The sequence below is a fragment of the Cervus canadensis genome, chromosome 28 (genome assembly GCF_019320065.1).
Source record: "Cervus canadensis isolate Bull #8, Minnesota chromosome 28, ASM1932006v1, whole genome shotgun sequence".
Classification (NCBI taxonomy): Eukaryota; Metazoa; Chordata; class Mammalia; order Artiodactyla; family Cervidae; genus Cervus; species Cervus canadensis.
Window position 1 is genome coordinate 47,885,423 of NC_057413.1, and position 10,498 is coordinate 47,895,920.

The window sequence follows — 10,498 nt, forward strand, 5'->3', positions numbered from 1 at the left end:
TCAGAAGCAATAGTGGTGACGGCTGCGGGTAGTCCGTGCTTTAACCCTACAGGTTCCCCAGACTCCAGCTTCTGGCAAAAACGCTCTGGGGTCCCCTCCCCAGGGCTGGGGACAGCCAGGCCACAGAGAGTGGAGCAGACTGGAAGCTGCTGCTGCCCTGAGTCATGAGGCTTGGAACAGGCCCTGATAGGATGATTCTTTGTGGTCTAGTGACCCCCCGCCCCCAACTGCGGTGCGGAGACTGTCCCCATGTTGGAGGGGCTGTGGGCAGAGAAGCCACTCTAGACTCTGGTCCCATCCTGGACTCTGTTCTGAGTGTAGATGACTGGGGAGGGGTCAGGCATTGGAACTCAGGGCTAGGGAACCATTTGTAACCCCCTGGACTGTCTACAATTTGGTGGCCGTCTCTGACTCTCCCTTCTTGTCACTATTCCGCAGCTCCAGTGCTTGGCTTAATTTTGTCCCCAGAGCTTCATTGTCCTGTGAATAGGATGAGACAAAGACCAGGAGCCCAATCCCAGGCCTAGGCCGGGACTGGAGGGAGGGCAGCATGGTGACTGCTCTGCTCTTTGACCTGTGGCTGCTGGAGGATGAGTGCCCTCACCCACACCCCGCACCCCCCCACCCCCCTGTCCCCACAAGGCCAGGCATGTTGCACACTCTAGTTCTCCACCCACCCACCCACCCACCCTCCCCAGCAGGCAGCGTCTCCCTGGCTCAGCCTAGGAAAGAAAGAGCAGGATCCACTTCCCAGGTTTTCCTTTCCCTCTCCCCACCACACATACCAGCCTTTCTGAGCTTAACTATAGCCTCCCACTTTCCCACACCCCTTCTCTCCATAAGGTGAGGGGTCTGGCTGAGCTTGAGTGAACCTGATCTCAGTCCCCTTAGTAGAAACCCAATCAGAATGGTTTCTACCCTCACGTGGACCTAAAAGTCACTTGGATGCTTGTCAGACAGATGTCTGGGTGCCGCTCAGACTTGCCAGTCTGGGGATCTAGGAGTCGGCATGGCTCTTAGGAGGAGATCGGCTGGAACTCACTTCACCAGAAGGAATTTGGATGTTGTGTTAAGAGGGGCCGGGACCTCAGTGAAGCCACACTGGAAGGAAGTCTTGTCCTCAGAAACATGAATTGTCAGCACCTCAGAGAGGATGTCCGTCATCCAGAACCTCAAAGGCTAATGGACTAGCCACAAGTCCAGTTTGTTCAAGTTCAACGACAGTCAAGTCTCAGGGGATGGGGCTCTATAGGCTCAGAAGTGGCTGCATCAGGGCCCCTGTGTATTTGTTTGAAGGCACAGCTCCTAGGAGGCAGGCTCCTCTTTATTTCCAAGTCCCTGGGTGGTGTTTCCCTGCAACATCTTTTTGCAACTTAGTGGTGCTTTTCACACCTTTGACTCCCCTCTGTTAGACAGTTGTTTTAATAAAAGTTTTGTTAGAATAAGACACTTGACTGCCAGAATTCCTGCCAGAAAATGATAAATAGACAAGCCCCTGAGGTTTGGAGTTTTGAGTGGAAAGCCCTTAAATGCAGAAACTTTGTGCAGTTCACAGCTTGTCCACATGTCAGAGCAGCCCTAAATCACTTTAGTTCACAAGTACAAGCAAAATTCCTCTTCTTAGTCTTTGATCCTGAAAGAAAAGCACATTTTTTTTTCTTGAAAGATGCACAGTCCATGCCTAACTGGTTTAAGGATGGACTCTATGTACTAATCCTAGCGGCAGAGCCAGCAGAATCCCTCTTGACCATCCCCTGATGGCCTGGTTTGTACTATTAAGGAATTTCACTGGAACAATAATAATATAGTAGCCACTGTTTTTTTGAATGCATATTATAAGCACCACTCTACATGCTTTTACATAATTAACTCATTTAATGCAGCTGTGATCTACACAAGGCCATGGAGTTTTAAACACATTATTGAAGAATAATAAAATATACAAAGTACATATATCAAAATGTACAGTTCAATGAGTTTTTATGAACTGAATACCAAAATCAACCAGCAGGAAGATCACAAAACACTATTACCAGCACCCCCACACATTCTACAAAAAGAAGAGGGATTTTGGTCTACTTTGTTCACTGCTCGATCCCCAGTGGTTAATACAGCCCCAGGCACGAGTAGCTGCTTCCCCCCAGCTCCCTGCCACCCTGCAGGGCTCATGGGATCTTAGTTCCTCCACCAGGGATGGAACCCAAGCCCTCGGCAATGAAAGCTCAGAGTCCTAACCACTGGACTGCTGGGGAATTCCCAGAGTAGCTATTTAATAAAATATCTGTTGAATGAGTGGAGCACAGAAAGTTCAAATAACTTGCCCAGACCACACATTTAGGAAGTGAGCCAACCAGGTTATGAACCCAGAAAGAATGGCTTCAGTGTCCTGTGGTACAGCCTCTGACAGAGCTTTGCAGCCACAGCTGGTTGGCTCATCCACCCTCCTGCCCTTCATCTGGCTCTCCAGAAGGCAGACCGGTTGCTGTCCAGTGGTCTATTTATGTCTTCAGAGTTTAAGGCTGGACATGCAGTTAAAAGTGAATTAACCTTCAAGTCTTTCTCCCTGTTCAAAATTTACAGTTGTGTGTATAGCTTAAAGGCAGCTCAGGGGGCTTCCCTGGTGGCTCAGTGGTAAAGAATCCGCCTGCATGTGCAGGGGAGACAGGTTCGATTCCTGATCTGGGAAGATCCCACATGCTGTGGAGCAACTAAGCCCGTGCACCACAGCTACTGAGCCTGTGCTCTGGAGCTCAGGAGCCGCAACTACTGAGCCCTCGTAATAAAGTGCTGAAGCCTGAGTCCCCTAGAGGCAGTGCTCCAGAACAAGAGAAACCACCACGGTGAGAAGCCCCTGCACTGCAACTGGAGAAAAGCCAGCAATGAAGACCCAGCGCAGCCAAAAATAAATATTATTTCTTTAAAAAGGCAGCTTGACCCTTATTGCTGCCCTCAAGGGCTGACTTCTTACAATTTCTTTAAAAGGAATCCAATTTTACTCATTCTTTCTTTAAAAGTGTATTCTTCACCTATTAAACTTCCACTAAAATGGCTGTGATTCTCTACTGGGAGCTGTAACTGCACCCGAAGATGGGAGTAGTTGACCAACTGCATCACCAGCTCCAGGGGTGGTAACATCTCCTAACATCATCACTTTTCTAAAGTAGAAAAGGTTCTCTGTCTGAAAAAAAAAAAGCAAGACACTCAAAAGCCTGGTGTTATTTTTAAATTTATATGTATTTATTTATTTGTTTTTGGCTGCATCGGGTCTTTGTTGCTGTATGTGGGCTTTCTCTAGTTGCAGGGCTCAGGCTTCTCACTGTGGTGGTTTCTCGTTTCAGAGCATGGGCTCTAAGGTGTGTAGGTTTCAGTAGCTGTGGTTCACTGGCTTAGCTGCCCAGCAGCACGTGGAATATTCCTGGACCAGGGATTGAACCCACATCCCATGAGTTGGCAGGCAGATTCTCAACCACTGGGCCAGCAGAGAAGTCCCCAGGTGTTATTTTGTTAGAACTGCTCACCAAAGTGGTCTTGGTATTTTATTATTCCTTTCATCAACATGTGACAGCACGTGCCCAGTCACCTGTTTCTGGGAGCAGTATGTTACCAGGGCTCAAACGTATGTCATTTTCACATGGGAGAGCAGCTCAGTGAATTTCCTGGTGGTCCATAGGTAGGACTCTGAACTGCCACTGCCAAGGGCCCGGGTTCAATCCCTGGTTAGGGAACTAAGATCCCACAAGCTGCAAAAAACTAAACAACAAAACAAACAAACAGAAAATAATAATTTAAAAAAAAAAAAAAAAATCCAGATCAGTGAGATCAATATATTCATAAGAGATTTTACTGGAGGTTAGCACATTGATGAAATACTCATAGATGCACTAAGCTTAACAGTAATGTAGCCACCATCAATTAGTGTTACCACCCACCAATATAGGGACCAATTTTACACTTACCTGATGGGACTTTATTAAAGCAGATTGAGTCTTACATCATATATTGAAAAGGCTAAGAAAGGATCCACTGTGATAAAAATCCATTAGCAGACTTCATGTGGGCATCACAGTGGTCAATCTGGGTTGTCAACAGAGAAGATTTCTTTTCAGCAGCTTGAACTAGAGTTTGGAAATTGATATCCCTCCTCTGAACAATGAATTTCTACCTGTTCTAAATCAAAACAAAGACATCCAGAATGTCTTCCATTTGTAGTTACTGTATATAATTCCAACCCTAAGATTTTAATGTGTCCTTAAATAGGTATAGTCTTAGAGTTTGTTCCATTACAGCCATATTCCCAACCTAGAATCTCTTTTTAAACATATTATACATTTGGGGGGGATTCCCAGGTGGCTCAGTGGTAAAGAATTCACCTGTCAATGCAGGAGCCTCAAGAGGCGCAGGTTTGATCCCTGGGTCAGGAAGATCTCTGGAGGAGGAAATGGCAACCCACTCCAGTATTCTTGCCTAGAGAATCCCATTCTTATTTTCAGCTGAGTCAAACTATAAATTGGTTTATATTCTATGACTTTCCCTTCCTCGGCCCAGGGCCTCAGATTTGGGTTATCTAAAATTCACAGTGACTAACTAAGTAAAATAAAAGGCAGTTTTGATATATTTCAGTGGGCAGAGGACATGGACAAATAATTTAGCAATGAAGGACTGCAATTACTTGGTACATTTTGGTGGTAATTAAAGAAGATTACAACAATTAGGTATAATTTTCTACCCAGTGAGATATCCATGAATAATATCTTCATGTAGAGAAGCATTGAAACAAATATTTGTTTTGGGTGACAGTATCAATTAATAGAAAAATTCCATTTGGAAAATGATTCCATCATAACCATCTACATGTTCACTCTTTTGAAAAATTATGAGCGCATTTTAAATGTTCATAACATGGGGAATGATTAAACAAGTCACAGCACATCCTCTCAGTGTAGCCAAAAATGATGCTTAAGGCTCAGTAATTTATGGTCAAGAGAGGAAAGTATGCTTTTGACAGTTAAAAGTAAAAAGAAAGAAAGCAAAAAGGTCCATGAAATTTTACATGTACTCTGATCTTGACTTTTTAAAAAATGCCTCTGAATGAGAAAAAAATCAAATAATTACTAACTTCAGGACAAAAATCTTATCTTTGAAATGAAAAGTATATTTAGAAGCTATAATTTTTAATAAAGAAACTATATATTTAAAAAACCCCAAATTTACTATCAGCATCCATATTATATTTTTAAAAATTCTATTATAAACTCCCCAGTACAATGTCTTTCTAAGCATGTGGCCAAAGATCTATCTGTAGGTGGTGTGAGCACAAGACTCCACTACCTGCAAATGGGCAGGCTCATTTGAGGTCCTTTGTGTGCTGATATTTCCTGTTGAAAGGTAAGAATGATTACATATCTTTGGGGTTCCTCCAGCTGCAGGATTATATAGATGGTAGAAGTGGGAGGGGAGTGGAGGGTCTTTCGGCTCTTTATTTCCTTGCTGTGTGCTGGCCGCTCTCTAGCTGCAGCATGTGAGCTTCTCATTGTGGCAGCTCCCCTTACTGCGGGGCACAGGCTCTGGGTGAGTGGGCTCTGGTTGTGGCTGAAGGAGGAAACAGAACAGGCTCTATCTTGAAAGCCGGACTTCATTTGGGGCCGGACTGTGGACTTTGAGCTATATGCCCAGTATCTATGGAAATGACATACCAACAGGAAAACTAGGCCCCCATCGCCTAAAAGAACACCCTAATTATCTGTGTAACCGAATAGAATCATACATTCTATTATGCTTAATGGGGTATGACCACAGGCCTATTGATAATTGTCCATTGTTAACTACCTAGGCTTAAGGCTTATGTATCAAGGGTTAACTTTGACTGTATCTTTCTTTTTCCTTTGTTCAGACTAGTTTCAGGAAATTTGGGGGAGGTGGGTTTGGGCATGTATGCTTAGGGTATACAAGGTTTTCACAAAAACTGGTCAGGGTCCTTGGCTAAGAGGAGACTCTGCCTTGGGCCCGCTGGTGTCATAAACTGCACTCCACTGTCTGCATTGTCCTTCTGAGTGAATTTGTTTCCAGGAATGACTACAACATGGCCCAGGGGCTTAGTTGCCCTGAGGCATGTGCGGTCTTCCCAGATCAGAGATTGAACCAGTGTCCCTTGCATTGCTAGGTGGACTCTTTTTAGTATATGTGCTGCCGAAGCGAGCACTGCAAGGTGCATTCTTAATCATTAGAAGCCCCATCCTGGCTCTTTCTGAAGCCAGAAGAACAAACCCAGGTGGGGAAGGCTGTTCTTGCAGTCTTGAGGTTCCCTGGGTAGCATCATTTTTCTGGGCACCATCCATCTCAGTGCAGGGTCTTGTCCCAGGAAGAGACCTTCTGCTTTGGGAAGGAAGGGTGAATGTACACTAATCAAGGCAAAAGATCAATTTATGAAATGCCAATGAACAATGTGATAGCAAGAGCCCTGGACACTCCCAGCCCTGACCCTGGACTTCCCACTCTGTAGGCACCTCCGTAGAAAGCAGTTGGTCTTTAGAAGGGCGCGTGGTGGGAGAGGAATTTTAATCAGAATGCATCTGAGGCGTTTAGAAAAGGCTTGATGCCTCACCTGCAGGATAGAGGAGCGCCTGGCCCCAGCCGGGTGGAATTGAGCCAGAACCTCTCCTGGACTCGAATGGCCGACCCAGCATTATCCCCCTTCCTTCCTTCCCTAGCTGACCAGGCCCTCCTTCAGCTGGACAGTCCTTGTTTAGATATGCTAATACCTTTTTTTCTCCCCCTGCAACGAACGGTTCAGCCCTGGGCGCTCAACTCTGCGGACTCAAGTTTCTTTCCAGCCTGGGGCGAGGGTGGAGCGGGCTTTCTCACTGCTACCCTTCTCCTGCCCCGCCTCCCCGGCCCTCCAGCGACCCGGGTTGAGTGGGCCGGGGCCTTGGGAGGGTCCTTTACCGCCGAGGGATGGTCCGGAGGGCCGGATCTTCAGGCAGGCGGGTAGGGCTCATCCAGGATTGCCAGGCCGCGCCCTCCCCGCGGCCCCGGGCCGGGAGCCCAGCAGGGGCGTGTCCGCGCGCTCACCTGCCATTGGGCAGGTGGGGCGGCCGGCGCTCCGGCAGGGGCCGCGTTATAAATGCGGCCCCTGCCGGAGCCGGTGGCGGCGGCGGCGGAGCCAGACGTGTCGAAGGATGGTGGACAGCGTGTACCGGACCCGCTCCCTGGGGGTGGCGGCTGAAGGGCTCCCGGACCAGTACGCGGACGGAGAGGCGGCGCGAGTGTGGCAGCTCTACATCGGGGACACCCGCAGCCGCACCGCGGAGTACAAGGCCTGGCTGCTCCAGCTACTGCGCCAGCACGGCTGCCAGCGGGTGCTCGACGTGGCCTGCGGCACCGGGTGAGCGCGGCGGGGCCCCGGGGCCGCAGTGAACGCGAGCGGGGCGCGGGCAGGGGACCCGGGAGAGCGGGTACCCGGGGCACCGAGCGGATGGGGTCGGCTTGGCCGGGGCAGCCGGGCCGCAGGACCACGGGCGGGCACGTCGGGGCAGCCTCCTCCGCCGTCCCGGGAGCCGGGGCTGGGGCGCGACGCCAGGGCGGGGAATGAGTGTTTGCCCAGGCAGAACGGGCAGGACGGGGCCGAGGAGACCCAAGATGAGAGCGAGGGTGTGGGCACAGCGGATGGGGAAGGCGGGTCCGCCAGGGCGGCGGCCCAAGGACCGGGCTTTGGGGCCAGCCTCACATAAGGTCGAATCTGGCTCCAGCGGCAGCGTTCACACTTAACACTTGTTCAACGGGATGTGTTTCTGCCACATCAGTTTTTAAAATCCTTACAAAACCCCGTTTGGTAAGTAGTGATAGCTATTTACAGTTGCAGAAATTTGGCCTCAGAGAGGTAAAGGTGGAACAAAGATGTGGACCCAGGTTGGCTAAGGTCTGGCTTGTGCTCTGAACCACCATCTGGCAGTTCCCTGGTGGCCTAATGGTTAGGACTCTGAGGTTTCACTGGCCAGGGCCTGGGTTCAATAGCTGGTGGGGGAACTGAGATCCTGCAAGCCTCATGGGACTGCCAAAAACAAAAAGAAAAAGACCCACCATGCTACACTACCTCCTGTGCTCCAGTTACTTAACTTGCAGGAGCTTCAGTTTCCCCATCTCTCAAATAGGGATAACACCACCTACCTTACTGGATTGCCATGAGGATTTTTTTTTTTTTTAATTACTTATTTTTGCTGTACTGAGTCTTCACTGTGGGGCACAGACTTCTCTCGCTGCAGTATGTGGGATCTTAGTTTCCCTACCAGGGATCCAGCCTGGGACCCCTGCATTGGGAGTGCAGAGTCTTATCCACCGAACCATCAGGGAAGTCCCTGGATTGCCATAAGGATTAACGCACATTTGTACAATACCTGACTTGGTGCTGAGAAACAAAAAAGAAAAGTAACCACCGGGTGATAAGAAACAGATTTGCCAGGTCACTTGAGGTCAGTGGAGAGAGCCTGGGGATAGGAAACAGAGGAGTGGACTCTGAAGAGTGGAGGGGACAAGAGTGTCCAGCACAGGGCCTCCTCTTTGCCTTTCCAGGCCCCCCTGACTGCCCCTCTCTGACTGTCATTCCTGGTCCTGCCCAGAGTGGACTCCATCATGCTGGTGGAAGAGGGCTTCAATGTGACAAGTGTGGATGCCAGTGACAAGATGCTGAAGTATGCTCTCAAGGAGCGCTGGAACCGGAGGCACGATCCTGCCTTTGACAAGTGGGGTACGTGGGTCCAGCCAGGTGTCCTCAGTTCTCCCTACCCTGGGTTCCTTTATCAATTGTGGTGGGGAGCTGTTTTCCTCAAAGGAAGAAATCACTGTCATTTCCCTGAAAAGGGAGCCTTACACACCATAATGAGGGACTAGTTTTAATTATGTTTAGAGTGTCCTGTGAAAGTCGCTCAGTTCGTGTTCGACTGTTTGTGACCCCATGGACTATACAGTCCATGGAATTCTCCAGGCCAGAATACTAGAGTAGGTAGCCATTCCCTTCTCCAGGGGATCTTCCCAGCCCTGGGATTGAACCTAGGTCTCGCACATTGCAGGCAGGTTTTTTTTTTTTTTTTTATCAACTGAGCCACCAGGAAAGCCCATCTTGGACAGTGGGCAGTGTGCTGTCCGCCCAAATAAAAACCCATGAACACAGAGCCCTCCTTCCCAACCATGGCTTCCTCTCCCCTGGGCCCCTCGTCCCCTTCACCCTCCATGTCCATAATGATCTCCTCCCCCTGACTGGATGGGGAGTCCCTATGTGTGTCTTGAAGGGGAAACTGAGGCACGACTGCCCTTGGTGGAGGTGGGTGCCTCCCTGATCCCTCTTCCCCTCCCTGGCCCCCAGTCATTGAAGAAGCTAACTGGATGACTCTAGACAAAGACGTGCCCCAGCCACCAGGGGGTGGCTTCGATGCTGTCATTTGCCTTGGAAACAGTTTTGCCCACTTGCCAGACTGCAAAGGTGAGAGAGAGGGTGGCCTGGGAGTGGAACCTGCTTTGAACTATACCCTTTCCAGACCCCTGGGGAGGAGAAAGACGGGAGGGATACTGGGACTGGGGGCCCTGAGCAGACGCAGCCTCTCTGTTCCCGCCTGGTTCAGGGGACCAGAGTGAGCACCGGCTGGCCCTGAGTAACATCGCGAGCATGGTGCGGTCAGGGGGCGTGCTGGTCATTGATCACCGCAACTACGACCACATCCTCAGCACAGGTTGCGCACCTCCGGGAAAAAACATCTACTATAAGGTGGGGCCCCCTGGGCAGGGCAGGCCCGGGGCGGGAGGTGTGGTCCTGGGGTCCCGGCCTCGTGGTAGTTGCAGAGGTTGACACAGCTGCCAACACTGCCTGCAGAGTGACTTGACCAAGGACATCACGACGTCAGTGCTGACCGTGAACAACAAGGCCCACATGGTGACCCTGGATTACACGGTGCAGGTGCCGGGGACTGGCCAGAGCGGTTCTCCTGGCTTGAGGTACTGACTTGGCGAAGTGGGGGTGGGGGGCGGGGTGGGGCTGGGGGAGGGTGCCAAGACCACCAGTCCTCACGGCGGGTCCGGGGCTCTGTTGCAGTAAGTTCCGGCTCTCCTACTACCCTCACTGCCTGGCGTCCTTTACCGAGTTGCTTCGAACAGCCTTCGGGGGCAAGTGCCAGCACAGCGTCCTGGGTGACTTCAAACCTTACAAGCCGGGCCAGGCCTACATTCCCTGCTATTTCATCCACGTGCTCAAGAAGATGGCCTGAGCGAGGCCTTGGCTCCCACACTCAGCCCCAGAGCTGCCAGGCTCTGTCTGGGGAGGAGGGGACCGGTGGCTCCACTCCGAGTGCGGCCCCTTCAGTGCGGATCCTGGGGGTGTGGGGAGGGGCAGACTGCCGCTGGGCTCAGGAGGATGGAAGGCTGAACAATACAGTCTGTGCCTGTTCAGGTCCTGTTCCCCTTGTGTTCACGTCGGAAGGATGAGGCTCTGGGGTTTTGCGCCTCCACAGCCCTG

The 10,498-nt window shown here is 50.5% G+C and overlaps 1 protein-coding gene across 1 annotated transcript; it reads left to right on the forward strand.

Moving 5' to 3' along the window:
* Positions 1-6,946: 6,946 nt before the first annotated feature.
* GNMT (glycine N-methyltransferase) lies at positions 6,947-10,431 on the forward strand. Its single transcript, XM_043449400.1, has 6 exons — positions 6,947-7,381; positions 8,613-8,740; positions 9,356-9,472; positions 9,612-9,754; positions 9,860-9,981; positions 10,079-10,431. Exons 1-6 carry the CDS (start codon positions 7,176-7,178, stop codon positions 10,248-10,250), a joined length of 888 nt encoding a protein of 295 aa, XP_043305335.1. The 5' UTR covers positions 6,947-7,175; the 3' UTR covers positions 10,251-10,431.
* Positions 10,432-10,498: the final 67 nt, after the last annotated feature.